The sequence below is a fragment of the Nothoprocta perdicaria genome, unplaced genomic scaffold, assembly GCF_003342845.1.
Source record: "Nothoprocta perdicaria isolate Ctin4 unplaced genomic scaffold, notPer1 scaffold_0, whole genome shotgun sequence".
NCBI lineage: Eukaryota > Metazoa > Chordata > Aves > Tinamiformes > Tinamidae > Nothoprocta > Nothoprocta perdicaria.
The window spans coordinates 9,034,822-9,053,754 of NW_020454092.1; the positions used below are offsets into that span (position 1 = coordinate 9,034,822).

At 39.7% G+C, this 18,933-nt stretch overlaps 1 protein-coding gene across 1 annotated transcript in view; it reads right to left on the minus strand.

Moving 5' to 3' along the window:
* Positions 1–4,056: 4,056 nt before the first annotated feature.
* Positions 4,057–18,933, minus strand: part of TFCP2L1 (transcription factor CP2 like 1) — a 32,886-nt gene continuing 18,009 nt past the window's right edge. Inside the window, exons 3-15 of the mRNA XM_026034973.1 lie at positions 18,414–18,490; positions 16,723–16,828; positions 16,351–16,457; positions 15,739–15,891; positions 14,501–14,611; positions 12,687–12,778; positions 11,249–11,297; positions 11,060–11,153; positions 10,088–10,178; positions 9,356–9,456; positions 7,640–7,782; positions 5,467–5,518; positions 4,057–5,037 (exon numbers count right to left, since the gene is read on the minus strand). Of these exons, the coding sequence (XP_025890758.1) occupies positions 5,000–5,037; positions 5,467–5,518; positions 7,640–7,782; positions 9,356–9,456; positions 10,088–10,178; positions 11,060–11,153; positions 11,249–11,297; positions 12,687–12,778; positions 14,501–14,611; positions 15,739–15,891; positions 16,351–16,457; positions 16,723–16,828; positions 18,414–18,490 (1,214 nt within the window). The 3' untranslated portion in view covers positions 4,057–4,999. The remainder of the gene's footprint in view (positions 5,038–5,466; positions 5,519–7,639; positions 7,783–9,355; positions 9,457–10,087; positions 10,179–11,059; positions 11,154–11,248; positions 11,298–12,686; positions 12,779–14,500; positions 14,612–15,738; positions 15,892–16,350; positions 16,458–16,722; positions 16,829–18,413; positions 18,491–18,933) is intronic.

Consider the following 18,933-nt stretch of genomic DNA (forward strand, 5'->3'; position numbering starts at 1 on the left):
AAAAAAAGGCACAAATCGGAAATGCACAAAAAATTAGGCACCAGCTTAACTCATTTTTAGACAGAGGCAAGATGTTAAACACTCCTCCAGTCTGCCTTCTTCTATTCATCCACGGTAACAACAATCAAGGTCAGACAAACACTCCCCACTTTGAGTACCCTGTGCTGTCAGACATTATAATCCTAAGAAAATATTGCATTACTAGCATAAAGCATAAAGTTAAACCATTTCATAATGGGAGGAGAAAACGAAGCTAGTCTGAATACACATTTCTTTTTGAGAACAATTAAAACCAAAAACAGAAACAAACAAAAAACCTGTCCCAGTCATCCACCATATGATTGTTAGAATTATAGCCAATGCTTAAGCAATACAACATCAAGCTAGGAGAGTCATCAGATGGTTGTTCCCTTTAGGGAATAGCTCTTACTAGTTTACAAAGCATTGGGCAATCCATTTTTCTTTTGCTCTAAGTAAAATTTCAGAAGCTGCAATATAGAACTGCAGTGTTACTGTAAGAATGTCCTTGTCTTCAYCAAGGCCTGCGATTTATATTGCAGAAATGCATCAAATTTTCACCATTCCAAGTGTACCAAAATCACCTAATTCAAATCACCTAAAGCCGCGATTAGGAACTTTTTACATTTCTACCCAAGGAATGGCTGGGTTTCTAAGCTTGATCAACCTTTTACATTGAACTGCAATTAAACAAAGCAGAGTACCAGTTAAAGCCAAAAGACACAAGTACTCAGCACGTATATGTGTTGATACAATACAGTATGTATGTAGATATATATGCATAAATATGTATATGTTACATTACTAGGAGAGTGCCATTCAGGTCTTCTCAACTGCAAGACTCCTTTCACCACCTGCAAATCTTTGAACATCAGCCCTCTATATTTCACTCTAAGAAAATGAGAGCTCCAGTATGTTCCAGATTGAATTATTACTGAAATTTTAGCCAGYTAACCAAGTAGGGACAGCTGAGAGAAGCTTCGATTTTACTAAAACCAATCCTTCCACCTCAGACAAATGGCACAAACTTCATCAGATCATCATCARATGAAATGATAATCAGCTGACATGAAGATCAGATAATCCTCAGATTACCTGTGCCTTCCATCTTGAACCCTCAAGTATCATTTAACTGGCACATCTAAGAGTTCTCAGACTGTCACCACCAGCCAGGTACTAGCAGATTTGTTTCAGTTTACTCAATGGCTGGAAAAACGTCATAGATTTATGAAATAATTCCAGATCAGCTCATGTCAATCAGTCTAGAACTCAGGCTCCAGCACTGGCTGTATCATACTGTTTTTAGTCAAGGAATAATTTCATGCTGATAAAGTCTACATCTACTCACAGGCTGTATCACCTGAATCATTGAGAGGTGGACAGTTTGGGATATCAAACTGATTTGTTAAAACTTTTAAAACCTAGAGATTATAAACTCTGTTGCACAAATTCCACATGTAGAGTTGAAATTCAAGTCTCACTCTCGTCCTTCACACAAGCCACTAAAATAAATCATGAAGATTCTGCTTCGTATCTGCATGGAAAAACTCATCGACTTCAAGGGGCCAAAGGTTTGCTGTGGTGTTTTGGGGATGTAGAGGGCAAGGTTTGTCTGCAAATTATGAATCTGACATTCTTTGATATTCTTATAACCAGCAAACCAGCTGCCTTACATCTTCATGCATGTATATGTTACCTAAGCACAATCTTTCAAATTCTGCTGGGATAAGAGAGGTTCAGAAAGGTCCAGAAGCACTCTGTCAGTTAGGGTATGCCTTACATACACACTGAAGTTCAACAAATTTACAAACAGGCTAACACAGATGAAACAGTACAGCCCACCTAGTAGGACAACATTTATAATATATATGATCATTTACTCTGCTATACCTTGTTGCAGCACGGAAAGCAGAATAAGATATATTGTCAAATCTGCCCTCATATTAGTGTAAAATAATTTGATTTGAAAAACTCTAAATACAACAAAGTCCTAACAGAATTATTTTTGTTCAAAAATCTATCAAGTGCTACTGAAATAGCATTAGGACTTTCAGATCTACTTCCATATGGGCGAGATTTGTTTTGGAAATGGCCAAGAACAAGGTATATATTTTTTAAATCATCACGGTTCTTAATCTCTAATATTGAAAGCAAAAGGTGCCTCTATCCTTTATTCACACACTGCTGCGTTGCAGTATTGCTGTGTCCCCTGAATTACAGCGCTACCACATGCAAACAGACTATACTCCATGTGGCAACTCCAATGCTTCTTTTAAATCCATCTCATTCAATCAGATTTGCTTATCCAAATTGTAGGCAAACAGTATCTGTGCCAGATATTAGCAATTACTATTAAGCAGAACAAAAAAGTGCAGCTGGCATAGGAAATTCCCAAATATTTTCCATTAAAAGAATACACAAAATGAACAGCTACTTACGACCATTCAAAGGTGGGCTCTCAAAACTAAGCTGGTACGCAACAGCATATAGGTAGCCAACTACTTGTAGTAAAGCTGGAATTTATTCCCCATTTTGGAAGGCAACCTTAACAGCGGACTTACTAAACAAATGCCTCTGTGCCCAGGGGAAAAGGGTGCTCCCCAGCAGAGCAAGGGTCAGAGCTGCAGCAGTGACAGAAACCTCTAATACAGAGCAAGGAATCCCTAGAACGCTACTTGGTCTGAGTCAGCAACAATAATTTTTGTCATTTATGTACATTATTTTCCTTGGAGTGCAGTGACACAAAAGAGGGGCAACTCCACCTTCCAGCATGATTTTGCTATGAGATTTAGCAAGTTCCTAAGCAGGTGCCACAAAGAGGATTGAGAATGGCAACGTGTGGGCACATGAAGGTTCTGGCTGCACAGAAGTTTGGCTCCCCTTCTGCTGTTGTTTCACATGCAAGCAGGACGCCTGGATATACAACCCTCTCGGAGCCCAAGGTGAACATGGTCTCACCTTCCTCTCAGAAAGCTGATGTTTCCCATCTTCCTTGAAGACATTTCTTTCTCCAAGTTGCCTCCCAACAYGTGTCTGGCCTCACCTCATTTTGGATGGACCCCTTACAACTTTCTTACCWACGCACACTGGCCTGCAACCCCCAGAGCTTGCTCCTCAGCAGCTGGAGCATCCAGGACACCCAGCTGAGCAACATCATGCCTAAGTATGCAGCATTACTCAATTAGTCAAGCTGGCTGGAGGTTTTCCCATTGTAACACATTTTTTCTATTCCTGTATTTTTTTTGTTGTACAAAAATGGTGTGGCTAAGTGGGTTTTTACGCAAAACTTGATGCTTTTAATGAAAAATGGTTGATTTTCCTCAATATTATGCTGTTTATTTCTGCGGGGGAAACTTGAAGCATTTCATTTCTGTCAGACAAGTATTAATCCGTGCCTGTCRGATTCCTCCAGTGTCAGTTGGGAGCTGTAATTCAACCGCTGCATGTCTCCATCCTTCCCAGAAGACTGGACTCCCGGGCACCCCTCCAGCTTTCCTGACGCATTCCCTCTGTGACTAACCCACGACAGTGCATCATGGGATCCGTAGTCCAGCCAGAGAGCTCAGCCCCCCCGGGGAGACACGGAGCGTGGAGCATTTGAATGGTAAGTTCTGAGGTCTGCAACCGTAGTGCAAACTGAGGCTCTTCTAAGGGTCAAATGGATTTCATTAAATGTTTCCATTCTGAAATGCTAGAACATTTTGTTCAGCATTTTCCAAAGACTGCTTTTTTGAAAATTTTCCTTTCCAAGAGTTTTTTTTTTTTTCTGATATTTCGGCTTTTCATCTTATTTCAGAACAAAATGAAATGTTAAAGCAAGAGAATTTCATGCTAGATGGACATTCACTTTGGGAGACGCTAATATTAATTAGGTGCCAAAACCGAAATGACTCTATCTATGATGTGTGCAAAGGTGTGATGCAGTTCCATCCTTGATATCATGGAGGTCACTTTTTCCTCTTAGTCAAGCCTGGATGGCATCCCAAAAGACCAAGGAAGGGTGGAGTTGACTGTAGTTGTAGATAGTTAAAACAGGACACAGGAGTGAAAGAGCAAAAGTCTAAGAAGCAGCAACTAAGATTATTCATTACCTGAATTCAATCAAAACTTATTTCTACTTGCTTTAGTAACAGGAGAAAATCATCAAGACCATAAAACCTAGCCACCAGTTATAGCAAAAATAGCAATTAATTAATGCTTTTCAGAACAGAACAAATCCGCAACATAATTTGTCATGAGCTCTATACTTTCAATGTTCAAAACATTTCCTCAGAAAACCCTCACATATKCTATTCAAAGAGGCCATTCTAAAACTAAAGTACAGGATTGAACTACTTGCTTCAGGTTGTATGTCCTCTCCTGAACCCTGTAAAATTATCCTGTTGTACAGGCACACATTCTCTCCGTACATAATCATGTCTGAGAACATCTACAGKTAGGCAGCACCTAAGTGTGGGCTTCCAGGGCTGACACTTTGGGTGGGGACTGGGCACAAAATCCAACTTCTGCATTGCCTGATCTGCTCTTGGAGTTAGCCCCAAGCCCTCCATCTCAAAGAAAGTAAAAGAGAAGCCCCTGGGAGCCCATATTTGTCAGCCTGGGGGTTCTGTGTTTTGAAAGCAGGAGAGCACTCAGAACTGTATGTAAATCAATTCACCCAACCATGAGGGGGTCTAGAGAATTGGGTTTTGTTTATCTTTCATTWTCAGGTGTTTCAAAGCAATAAGCAGAAACCTCAACAATTTCTAAGTCTGGAGAGGAAGGGAGGGAGGAAGAAACATGTATAAGTTTTGAGAATGTTCTCAGCTCCAATTCCCAAATAAAACAAAATAAAATGTGTATCAGTAAAAGCAATCTCCTTCCTTAAGATGGTAATTCCTAGGTCATAGGAGCATTTCATCCAGAARGTTCTTCATGTTTCCAGTCTACGTTGTAGCAATCTCAGTGAGGCACTAAAATTTAGTCTTTCTATGCAGCATGGTCATTTCAAGATGATGTGGTAGCCGTCATTGCTTTCAGCTGTAACAAAGAAAGGCAAAGCATTTTTGATTGCTTTTAAGAAACAGCACAGATGTCTAGCTCCAGGTTTAGATAGTTTGAGCTCTTGTTCCACAACCCCTTCATGAAGGTGATGTCGCACATCTAACTCAAATAATTTGCATAAAAAATACAAGACATCAACTGTCATCTTTTAGCATTTTACTAGGGGATGTTCTGCTCATTTACATCAGTGACATCAATAGAACCAGGCAAGCTCTATAACAGTGTAACTGAGAGGAAAGCGTAACAATCAATCTCTCAAATTTGTATAGCACCACTCACTGCCACCAAATTAGATTATTTCTCTCTTCAGGATATAGACACTGAGATTATAAAATTGGTAAAAATATTTAAAGGAAAGGTGAAATTATCTTTAGAAGTGTGTGTGATAGCAGCAGCAATACATACCTTTTAATGTGCTGATAACAAAACAGGATTCATCTTGGAAGTTCTGCACCATCTGAGCGGCAGAAGAAAAAGAAGTCAGCACAAAATGTTTTTAGCAATTTAGTTAGGTTCAATTCATTCAATACTAGTATAAATCTTAAAGAAAAGTTATCAAACAACTAGTGTCTAGGCCTACACAGTTCTCATTCACTCACTCTCCTTGCCTGCAAGAGCAATGAAGTACACAAGTGATTAATTAGTGTTCTTGCAGTTGCTAATGTGCTTAAGAGAGGCTTGTATTTAATTGCTTCCTGTGAACTGATCTGGCTTTTTCAGCATTTTACCATCCTCTTTGCTTGTCTTGATCCTGTAAGTTCTTACCCCACTCCAGCCAGATCCTTTAAAGCTCATGCTCTTAATTGCCTTCAAGGAAGCAGTACCAGTTTAGACTGGATGGAGACAATTGCTCTCCTGAAGTCTAGCACAGGTAATACATACACACAAGGGCGTGCACACACACACACACACACACACACACACACACACACATATCCAGCTTGAGCATAAAGCTTGTTATAGTTTTTATTAGCGTCTCAGTTAATATCTGGAGGTGGTCAGCACTGAGAAATGGACTCCTCGATAAATAAAGGAATACTGTTCCTATGTAGTCATCTCAGCAGCATTCATCTGTTTATTCTGACTGGACTAAGTACAGATGCTGTGCTTGCAGGAATCACCCACCTGCTTATATCTACCAAGGCACACACATCTTAACCAAGCTCCAACGAGAGGCAAGTCAGATCATGGCAGGTAAGATCAGAATCCAAAGTTATTTTAGTTATTCATGAGAAGCAACCAGATCTTCAAAACAGGTTCTAGTGAGACCTCTAAGTAAGGAGATGGTGTTAAGAGATTGAACTCACTCCAATCTGTACTACTCATTTAATTATTTCATCCATAGTCAATCTTTCATGCCATCCCAAAGTGGCTCTCTCAGATAAAAGAGGTAAATTACCCTCTGGAGGTATCTCCTACAGATGGAGCAGACACGGACACCTRACTTTGGAAGGGAGGTGATCAGAACCCTTCATGATGGGCCCACAAAATCCATCTTTAAGTGAAAGCCTTCTAGCTACTGAATGCTGTTCAAGCGGAGGATTCTCCAGCTGCAAGTTATCACACCAAACATGCTTTTCACCTCAGACTCATCTCCCTACTCTCCTTTTTTCAGCTGAACACCTACCCCTCCTCCATCCTCCTCCATCCCACAAATCCAACTTCACTGGCCTGTTTGCCTGTGCCTAACAATGCATGAAATAGATTCATGCAATGCCTCACTCTTAGCACTATATACTAGAACAAAAAAAAAAAAAAAAAACCACCACCACTAGATGCTGTTAATAAATGACTTAAATACTTATAGCTCCCTTATACCTAAGTTGGTTGAGGCAATTCCCCTATGTAGAGTTGCCTCCAAGCACTTTATGTCCGTAAAGTATTAAGGTTTCAGATTTAATCAAGCCAAAACAGCAAGGAGAGTTTAGGAATAAGCATTACAGCCTTCAGTTTAGGCTCTGGTTGAGACCTATGCTCTGCTTCATTTGTTTTAACAATGTTTCTTCTAAATGAAGCTTCTTAAGTGATTCTGGTGCATGAATAAGTCATTTAGGGGAAAAAAGAGGAAGAAGGGCAACTCTCTATTAACCTGCAAGTTAATGGAATGGACTAATGAAGTCAGCATGTAATGGGACACAAACAGCTAGAGAGGTCCATGAAATATTTGTATGCCCTTATGCAGCACTCATTCTGACCCAGTGGCTGTATACTACTTGCCCACAGATTTTAAAACTTGTCCTTTTCAGGTAATTTTTCTGTTTAGCTTTTAAAGATCTTGCCTCAGATCTTCACTTCAGAATTTGCTCAATCACCCAAAGTGARAAGAAAAATGTGTGTTTTCAATAGCTTCTCTTAAAAAGCAAAGATCTCAAGATCACACCAAAATCAATGGTATGCATGAATGATTTGCACTAAGCATTTAACTTTTAACATCTTTAACTTTTTAGCATTGATAAGCTTACAAGTTTCCTTGAAGATTCATTCCACAATGGTCATTCTAACTTCAGGAAATCAGACAACAGCTGTTACGGCTCTGATATCTCAGATCCTGACTTTGACACCCCACCACCCCCCTTACCTCATTGCTCACTAACACATGGATCCCCGTGGGTCCCTGCCGATAGATTCTATTTATCTGCTGTGGAGAAATGCTGTACAAGTTTGCAATCTTCTCAAGTAATTCCAGGGTCGTCAGCTCTTCCAAGAAGATTGCATGATACACTGCAACAAGTTGGAGAGACTAGTTACTACAGACAACATGATGCTCAACATCAAACAACCAAATGGGTTTAAGATCGAGGTACAAATCTGGAGAGCAGAAAAACAAGCTTAGTTAACAATGTACTGGACAACTATAGAAAACAGAATTAATTTTCAATCTGATCCAACTGGTAGAAACCATATGGTAGAGAAGCTGTGCCTGATTGACACTCAGTGTGCAAGAACTATGCAAAGGTTTCATTCTCATTCTACCATACTTCTGGAGAAGGTTTTGAGATAGGAATTGCAAGTTTCCAAAAACTGACTTTTTCTGAATTAGAACCTCACTCCAAGACATAATTAGCTTCAATTTTTCACAGTATCTTCCAACAAGCCATAATCTACAAACAAACTGTGGATGTCATAGTAGATTTTAACACTATGGCCCTTGTAAGAAAATGACAGTGCCTTTGCTATGATATTCTGTACATTACTATAACTCAAATTTAAGATATTAGGTGTACATAGCTTGCATTCTCAAATACAAACCTTTTTTTACTGATACTGTTTCGTTTTATTTCCTGGATTAATTTATAGAGTTACTAGCTTTTATATTACAATGCCAACCACATAAAGTTCTTGTTAATTTTTTAAGGAGGAAAAGTGTTTTTTTTTTTCTTCTCAAGCTTTCATTAGAGCTGCTGTCCACGTGCACCTCCCCTGGGCTTTTTAACAAGACCTACTGATGGCGTGAGCAACTGATTAAACAATGATTTCAGATGTCAAATGTACAAACTTTATTGTCTAACTGGGACAGTATCAAATCTGACAGATATCATAGGCGTGATATTTCATAGGTCACTCTCAGAAAAACAGTGAAAGTATCTTTTGCCTATTACTTTACAAAAGTATACTTATACTTTTATAAGTATATATGCTTTTATAAATATACTCTTATACCACAGAACATACAGATATTTACACCTCATGCTTCAAAAGACATTGCTATCTGAAGCACCTAACTAAAAGCAAAAATGTTTTTGCAAATTCTGGAAGGAAATATATCCAGATTGGGACAAAATAATTACAAACCATGAAGTCTGTGAACTGAGGTCATCTCTCATTTAGGCAGTCCCAATGACTTCAAAAAAAGAAGCAACATTAACAAAAAATGTTAAATGCCTGCTAAGAAATGTCTTATAAAGATCAGCGACTTTCCTCATGCACAGGCCTGGTTGGGAAGAGGGGGAGAAATTAAATCATTGTCCTTTAGTGTAATATTAAATTGGCAGACAACTACGTATGCTTGACCAGTAGGCCTGCAATACAGTTGACCAGCAAGCCTTCAAGCTGCCCTGTACTGGAGATTTTTCTCCCCCTCCAACCAAATTTCAGACAAGTTGAGTCTATTCCCCAGGTTGATGGCACTCAAGGTGGACTCAGCAGCCTTGAAACTGGCCTAAAAGTGTCAAAAACGAGACAAATTTGTTCTCCTTAAGCATACAGGATGCCAAGCTGTTCCACATGGGAGCAAAGGTCCAAAGCAGCRTTCTCAGCAGACAAGTGCTTAACAATATCCATATTAAAAACTCACCACACAGACTGCCATCTCCATTTTCTCGTTTCTGATGAAGATGAGACCGGTTTTGCTCAGGCTCTTGACAAACATAAATTGTCATTTTGGGTCTTACATTTCTATGGATTAATAGAAAACAGTGGTGAGTTTAGTAAATTGTTCCAATAAATAACCAAACACTGAAATATGGAATCAATCAGGCCTTACAAAAATAGCTAAGGAACAGTCTCAAATCTGGTGACAAGGTGTCTTAGGAGGTGTATTAAGAGTCCTTCTGGGATAGGATGGTACAGTGCAACACCCTAATATCTTCAGGATCAAGTAAGACAAAAAAGTATTTAGCACTTGCCAAGAGGTTTGCTACGCTTTCATTGAATGGTTTTAACCCTGCCCAGATGGAGAATTTACGACGTTATGGCCATCTAAGTACGTCTGAAAGTTACCTGAAGGTTCAGATTTTGTGTTCGATTGTGTCTCATATGAATCGGACCAAAGCTACAGGTGATAGCAAATGAACCACTGGAGATCCACATTATGCTGCTTCAGTTTTACTTGGGTCTGAGTTTGGGAGCATTTCTGAGCTGCTCGGGATCTGAACTCCACTATGAACTCCAGCCTCTATGATGATGTCTTTGAACTATGACAGAAGAGGCCTACCTGTTACATATGTTTGAATGGTACTTGTTAACACTGGAGACACCAAGGGATGTTGTCACAATATTTAAAACAAAACAAAAGAAGAATACAGACCTTCCTTTGATTGCATTAAAGAGACGAATTCCATCAGCAGGCCCACAGATTTGAACAAAATCTTCTTTGGACATTTTCAGTAAATCAGCACCTACATATTTAAAATGTATTTTGTTCAGAAGTTAAGCAAACTTTAACTTCCAAATTGTGTGTAAGAGCAGCAGAAGCTTTGTGGGGGGAGAGAAAATCTACAAAACTGAATCAGAGAGCTCTTCCAAGAGATGTTGCAAATTTAAAGAGGTGTATACTGCACATCAATCACTGTGAAACAGAAAGCTGGAAGCAGCCAGAAGAGCAGTGGTTCACAGGAGGATACTCTAGCCAGCATAGATAAAAGCTAGCTATTTAACTAAATAGCCCAGTTTTCTCTCCTATTGCCACCTTCACCAGGCTATTTTAGCACCTTACAAGCACATTGGAAGCCTGGTACAGGTTTTCAAAAGTCTGTAATTCTTGGCCCCTTACCCCTTCTACCATCTTACTGGTGTTTACCAGTACTTAATAGGAAGGTATAACGAAGATGAAACCAGTCTCTTCTTAAAGGTTCACAGTGACAGCACGAGAGACAGCTGACAAAAGTTGGAAGATGGTAAATATTGATTAGATACAAGGAGAAGCTTTTCACTACAAAAGTAATTAAATATTTGAAGAGCTTGTTCAGACAGGTTGTAGAATCTCTAGCCTTGGAGATATTCAACTGGACAAAGCCCCGAGAAACTCTATCTAATTCCAGTTACTTGCTTCAAGCAGGGGCATGGACCTAGTGATCTCAATGAATCCTTCCAACCTAATTTATTCTGATGCTGGAATCCGTTCTAGCAAATACTAACTAACCTAAAACTAGAGAACCATCACAATGGGTAAGACCAATAGTCCCTTCCATAGTCGCCAGCAGCAGATGCTATGCATAGGAAGCATGAGCTCCCCTCACAGAACAGAATAAGAAAAAATATTTGGACTGTTTAAACTCACCCGAAAAACTTGAGAAGAGTCTACAGAATGGAGAAAACCTATTACGATGTAGCCACTGCTGGGCATCTTGAATAGAAGCAGAAGGAAGGAGATGCTACATTGCAAAAAGAATAAGAAGGTCTTGAAATGAACTGTTCACCAGTGTCCTAAAAAAAGAAAAGCACCACATTAACATGATCTCATACTTACATCATTGCTGGGAGGCAGGAGCTCCACTTGGTGGGTTGGAGAACTGTTGCTAAAAAAAATTACATAAAGTTGGAAGAGAAAATCATTATTTTTGTATTTTACCTTGTATTGTCCATCCTCTTTTCCCTCCTAAAATTGACTCAACTGATATAAGTTTCATACCCACTTGGCATTTTTCTTTCTCTTAGATTAAGAAAAATGTCTCTAAATACTGGGTCAAAAATATTCACACCAAAATCCCCCCTCGCCACTCCAGTTTGAGCTTTTTGTTGTTCAATTAAGATCTTACTCAACATTGAGAGAAAATAGGTGGCTCACGAATGTTGTATCATCCATGCAAGTTTTGAGCTGACATAATGACCAAACTCATACATTTTATGAGTGACAAAACCCATTGTGTATTAAGGATTCTCCAAAAAAAAAAAAAAAAAAAAGAGAAGGACCTTGTAACACAAACCTGATGCTATTTCAAATGCAGTTGTTATTAAATCATATTAGACACAAATGTGTTGCTATTTCAGTAAGTAATGGTCCTTATTCATGAGTGTAAGTCATCCACTGAAAATCTGTGATATAATCACTCCTCCTTCTCTAACTACCTATTCTTCTGATAGACAGCTTCACTACACATTCATTAAAAAACACTCGCAGTTCAGGAAATCCACCCTCTAGTGTCAAAAGTAGAAGTCATGGGCTTCTAGGGAGACAAAAGTTCTCTTCTATCAATTAGTTAACGAGCTATACAGGAAGCTGACAAGGCTGTAGAATTCTAGAGGAGAAAAGTCCTAGGCCAAATTCTGAGGGGAAAATATGTTACAGAGAATACTCAAAAGTTACTAAGTGACTTTGGTGAATATTACAGCAGGCAACTATATCTCAATGTTTCAGGACCACTTAAGCTGCTTCTTCATGAAGGCAGTATTAAACCTGCCATCTTCAACCTTCATTCTAGAACAGGTCCTTGGAATCCAGACTATTTTGCTCCAGAGAGAATTTCTTCAAAGCCTTTTCAACTCAGAATTCAGCACACTATCACAAAGCATCTCAAGATAGAAATAGAACAAAAAATACCAACTCTGTAAAGGTGCCAAATGCCATAAAATGTGCTTAATACATTTCTTAGAAGATACTTGGAATTGCTGAAACAAGGTCCAACATGAGGAGAAATTCACGAAATGAATTGCCCTAGTAGCCCTCTAATGCTCTCTTCCCAGCCACCCACATACCCAGTGGACGTACAAGGAGTACTGTGCAATACAGAGAATTCCTGGCTAGAAGGTGCTGAAGTTTTTGGGAGAAATACATATCACTTTCTATAAAGGGTGCTGAGAGACATACTTTGACCTTTTAAAGGTACAAAATATATGGGCATACAAAACGGATGCACAAGCAGGCTACTGTATCAACAGGAAAGATAAAGCATTTATTTGTTACATACCCATCTCCAAGGTTGAAGCTGTTTGGAGAACTGTTGTAGCTTGGAGATGGAACATTGTTCATTTGATAAGGCATATCTGGCCAAGGAGAGCACTGAAAGAAAGGCAGCAGGGACACTTTCATAAGGTTGAAAATAAAGGATTTGATTCTCCACTCATACCACTTTTATGTTCTTGCCACGCCACTAACTTCAGCTCATCACTCCTGCTGGGAGGAGGAGACAGGCCATGGATTTTCTATGATCGACTCCAAGCAGGCTGTCAGGGGGCCAGATTGATTCCAGTTGTGCATTCCACATTTCTCTCATTTCACAAAGCCTGTCCCCAAATAACACTGGGCCAAAGTGTGCACAGCTGTAAGTCAGAGCAACGCCAGTAAGTCAACTCAGACTGAAGGCAGCAATGACACAGAAATACCCATGGTCTCAATTAGAAATCCCTAATTAAATCCAGACAAGAGTGACAAACACACTCCAGTGGCATTGTTTCAGGTTTATACCAGCGAAAGATCAGAATTTGGGGCAGTCTGTTATGCTCTTTGGCTAGCAGCCAGAGATTTTGAGTTATAAATGGGTATTACATGGGGAAAATTCAGGATAGACAGACAAAAGCTACTAAAAACCTTTACAAATACAGGTCAAGCTCTATACTCCATTACAGTGGTGTGAAGCCAGAGTAACACAGTTAAAATTGGTATCTCTGTTCCAGATTTATGCCAGTAATCTTCAGAATAGATCTAGCCTCGTGGAACTCCCCCATCAAGAAAACACTCTGTAGTATCCTTCTTTGTAATGATAAAAGGGAGACAAGCTGCAGCTTTTGAATTTTATCTCCACAAACACACCACTAGCAAATATTTAACTCTTTAGCAACCCACACTTTCCTGTGCAATATGTCAAAGTGCATCACAGCTAACAGTAAGAGCTCAGGACCTGCCAACTCAGTAGAACTAGCTATGTGTACACAAGAGCCTCATTAACAGCCACCATGCTGAATTAAAAGAACACTGGTCGCTCCTGACAACTTAAAGGAAAATTGGGTGGGAGGCATTGGATCTCACAAAAAGGAAGTTTGTTTAAATTAAGGAAAAAAGAGAGAAAGAAAGCAAAAAAAAAAAATTCTCATTTTTGGAGCCAGCAGGCCACTTCAAAAAAAAAAAAGAAAAAAAAAGAAAGAAAAAAAAAGAAAAAAAAAAAGAAATAAATCAAACTACAAAATATCCCCACAGGGATGTGGAACAGCACTTCTGAACTATTGTTTTGAATCCCTTTGCTCAGCAATTCTGTAACTCATGGTGACTTTATGCATATATCTTAGTAATGAGTACACAGGGGTGGGGAGACTAGAAACACACGTATCTCAATATCAAAGAATATTCACATTCACAACACAAGATATTCAAGATATTCCTAGAGTRTAAGTCAGATGAATCTGAGATCAAGCATATTATAGTAGTCTCAAAAGCACATTCACAGGAAAAAAAAAGACACTTCTAATTTAATAAGAAGCCTGTTCATCTGTTCCACTGTCCCATCTCCCACATGAGCTTGTACCAGTTATGAAGAAAATACCTCATACAACTGGTATCTTTGTACCACAAGTTTTTACATGTCAATGGCAATTTTATGAATTTTTATGAACAGTTTATAACTTCGCTCAATTTCATTTTATCATTTTACTCAGCTCTCAATTTCAGTCAGACCTTGGCACAAGAGTCTCCACAAGACAATCTCTAAGCCTCAGTCAAAATGCATTACCACTGAAATCTATTTTCCAATATACTGCAGTACTACAACATGTGTTTAAAACATTTTACCTCTGTGAGAATGGTTGTCTCATAGGAAGGCTGATACTTCTCCTTCTCTTGTGTGGTCTTCTTCTCCATTTTTTCCCTGTCAGTCTTCTGTTTTCTGTCTGCTCCTTTAGGCTACAAGCACAAGCACAAGCTTTCCCTTATGCCAAGTATGACAAGATTGGAGACCGAGGCCAACAGGTTTTTTTCTAATGTGTTCACAATAGTTTACTTAAGATTTATGGTGATTCTACATATGGAGCGAGATCAGATCTGTATTCTGCCGACGAAAGTTTAGTCAAACATCTCTACTGTTTGTATACCCCCATTAATGACAGCTGCAATTCCAAAATAGTTTGACCATAGCCCTGTGGTTTGATACCAGCTATTTCAGAATACACATCCCATGAGGAATGTATTTCAACTGACATTTGTACCATCTTTCCAGGAACAGGAACAATGGCAGTCATAGGATCAAACTGAAGCAGAAGACGGTTTGTGAAAACAGGCCTATGCAAAACTTAAGTGGCTACAAGTATGTTATTCAAAGATTAGGAGCTTCAAGACTGAACATCAACATTTTTCTCTGTACCAGGCAGCATGGAGGGGAACTCTGCTGCATCAAGCAGAGATTTTAAGGTCTTGATGCCACGCTCTCACTGCCCCTGGAAGAATCAACCAAAGAAACTGGAAATTCCCATTCTATATTGATTGCCTAGGAGTACTGAAACATGGTCGTTACCTCAAATACCACTAAGGTAGTATGTTGGCTCAAAAGGCCTTAAAACAAGAGCCTCTATATTCCTGAGAAACTGGATGGTATTTTGTTTAGTCTTTAATATTCATCATCTTCATGGCACAAAGAGGTGAAGGGAAATGCTTTCTGGAGACTCCTGTCTGTATTCCTCAGAAATCTGTGCAGAGGAGTCTGAGGTGAGTTTTCATGGCAACCCATGGCAGTTTGGGGATATTGTTCATTTTAAGACATCCACACAGCCCAGATCTCAGTATTTTTATAGTGTTCAAGAAACAACAGACTGGCATCAGTCTGAATGTGGCACTTGTGTCAATTGAATTCAGCTAGATTTGCAGGGCAGGTTAGAGCTTTGTGTGTAAGAGTCCTGTTTAAGATTTAAAGTACACCCACTTAAAAGTCTTTGTCCTTTTACACCACACTTTGTATCATGACCAAAACATGTTAAAAGCTTTGCAGGTTTCCGTGTCTTAATTTTGTTGATGACAAAGCCAAAACCACCTCGTACCTTGAACACTTTGATCTGGCAGCTTGCAGAATGCAAGTGTTCTGTGTATTCACCATTTTCGTTCTGTTTAAAGGTGTCGATTTGTACCCGGAAGGGTACCCCTTTTTCTCCTCCATGTTTCCGTGGAGTAAATTCTGTGCTGATACAATGTACCTGGCAAAACAAAAGCTGTGCTTATCTCTGGAGATGGTCTTAAGCTGCAATAGGTTATTTTTCAGACTCCCTGAATTTACAGACTACCGGACTACCAGAACATGAGGTTTTGACTCCTCCCTAGAAACTAAAAGGCAGAGAGTTATAAATGTTTTTACTTCTGTTCCTTCGGACAAAACACTTAAAAGAACAAGGACCCCAGAGAGAAACAGTGCATAAAGAAAAGTATCCTTTGATTTAACTACATCCCCCACACACATAAAAACAGATTCTTGGTATTTGGTTTTAGAAATACTCAAGAAAAAGGAAACGAACAAAAATAACAGCTTGTGAACAGCTTTCCCCAAGCAAACCCCATGCTTAGAAAGCAGTATTCCCCCAGTATTAGGTTAGTTTAGCAAGTATCCTATAAACTAGTCACACATGCTTGCGACTGCAAGAATAAAACTTATTTCTTACCTGAATGAATGCTGAAGCTCTCTTTGATGGATCCCACAGAAATTCAACAGTGTTCAACTGGGTTGGGCTGGCCCTGGGATCCAAGATACCAACTGACAGGGGAATATCTGTAGAAGAAAACCCCTAAAATTTTAAAAATATTAAATTGAAGAAGAGAAAGCACTTTCATACAATTACAAGATGCATGTGAAAAGTGAAGCCACCAATGATACATCTATTTGGGACCTACGCTACTATGATCTCCTTCCCACCCAAAGACCTTAAGGTCTCCCAAGGAAGCAAAGTATGAAGTATCCACACATGGACACACCACACACCATTCAGCACCTGCCTTCCATACAGTGCACAGGAACCACAAGGTAACATTCTCACCTATATCGAGGATGCGGTCCCCAGGCCGACTCCACCTCCAGCCCTCTAGCTGCTGATGCTCTGTGTATTGCAAGCGTCGATCGTGGAAAACTACACGAATTATGCTCTGTTGAAAAGAAAATGGCAAGATGAGCAAGGTGACGCAGAGGTCTTTCATGCGAGATTACTTTGGCTTTCCAGCGTAGAAGGAAAAGGAAGTTGATCTGTTCCTCCTACATGTTTCTCACCCCAATTCATGATGAGAAGAGAGGATCTACCTAACAGACCCATCGCTATGTTGGTCAAAATCCTAAGGTGAGAGAGGAACACTCCCTGCTCACAGGGCACGTCTGGTGCACAACATAGCCCTGCACAGTATTCTGGGATTTGGTCTGGAAGCACTATAGTTATGTCCACCTTATCTTGGGTTTCACACCATGTGAATATCACTATACTGCTTCCATATCCACAATGCAAGGTATATTTTAATGTGTCTCTACCGTGCCCCAGCCCTAGTTTTTCCTGCTGTGATTAACAAATATGAAAGCCAGCTCATCCGCTTCTGTACTGATGGAGCTGACATAACCCAACAGTGGGAAATAAACTTGATTCCAGCCATTACCAGCCAGTCATTGATGTTGGATCTGACCCAGTGTAGATATATGAGCAAAGAATAGGAACATTTCTGGGGGATGCAAAGGTGCAGCTATATCAATAACTGGCAACAAAAAGCAGGAATAAGGTAAATTCCCAGTACAAAGTAAAAAACTAACATTAATATATATTTCTGTATATTCCAAGTGATATGCTAGTATTAATGGCCCCTCAGCTCCCATCTTCTGAAGTCCATGCTCCTACTGGGGACTTCCATACCAAATGAGAGCAAGTCATTGTTGCCAATGAACCTGAGAAAGGCCCAAATCAAACCCTAGCTTCAAGAAGCAAGCAAGTCACAGTGGTAACATCTGCAAAATTGGAATCCAAATCCACATGCTTCCAAAAATGGGCCAAAACACAGACATGGAACTGCCTGAATTTGGAAAACGTTTGAAAATCAGATTAGAATCCAAATTTTGCAACGGATCTCCACTTCTCAAAAGATGCCCTGAGGCAGAACAGCCAAGAATTTGGGAGAGGAAGGTTTGATGGTTGGATTCAGAACAAAGATCTGGATCCAAGTTTTAAATTTGAACTGTTTTGGGGAGGCGGAAAAAAAAGACTATCCCCCAAACCAAACAACCAAGAACTCAGGACCGTTTTCAGTACGTTGAGTTAAACAATTTAAATCCCTTACCAAAGTAAACTGGAGCTATGCAGAATCTGTGTGGCACAATGATGCAAACAGCAGGGTCTTCCTCGTGACATGTACCTCAACACAAATGTGTTGCTTGGGTTACGAAGAGAGACAAGCCTATCTCTCAGTAGCTTTGACCATGTTCCTCTTTGAACTTTGGGATTCCCCTGAACCCAATATTCACAGTGAAACTCTGGGGTCATGATCACAATGAAAATAAAAGGATCCCCTGCAGCCCTGTAAAGCCAATCTGCACAGTCCCATGAAACTCTAGCACTCAGAAGTAATTCCATCAGCCCTGCTCCCATTAAAAACAATGGCAAAGTATTTTCCATTGTCTTAGTGTGAGCAAGGTCAGGCCCTTCATTAGAGGCTGTATGTAGTAGCAGGAAGAAAAGAAATCTATATTTCTCCTTACCTTCACATATTTTGTGTTTAAATCTTGAAACTCTCCCAATTTCCTATTCTCAAGTAGACGGATTTCATAAGACTGACCTAGAGTTTAAGGAAACATTTCCAAGGTGTTTAATATGTTGTAGCAATGAGAGAGTCATGCTGGCATTTATGTGGCTAATAAAGTATACGTTTGATCAGGGAAAGCTCATTCTTGATAACATAATGCGTTTGTCCCAGTCATTGAGTAGGTACTAAACACATCAGAAATATGAGGGAGAAGATTCATCTTTTGGCTGCTAAAAGCACTCAGTTAGACATTGATCAGAGTCTGTGCTACAGAAGTCTGGTCACCTTTCAGAAAGTCACCAAGGTTTTTTCGGTCTTTGCACCCCCTGCCCCCATGTCAAATGGTTCTAACAGCACTTCCCTTGTGCTTAAACTAAAGTTGTGTAAAGAGTTCCTGGTACAAACGTTTAGGCACTACTCTGTCAAGAAGAGGAACTGGGGCCATATCTCACCTTCTTCAGGGAGCAGCCAAGGTT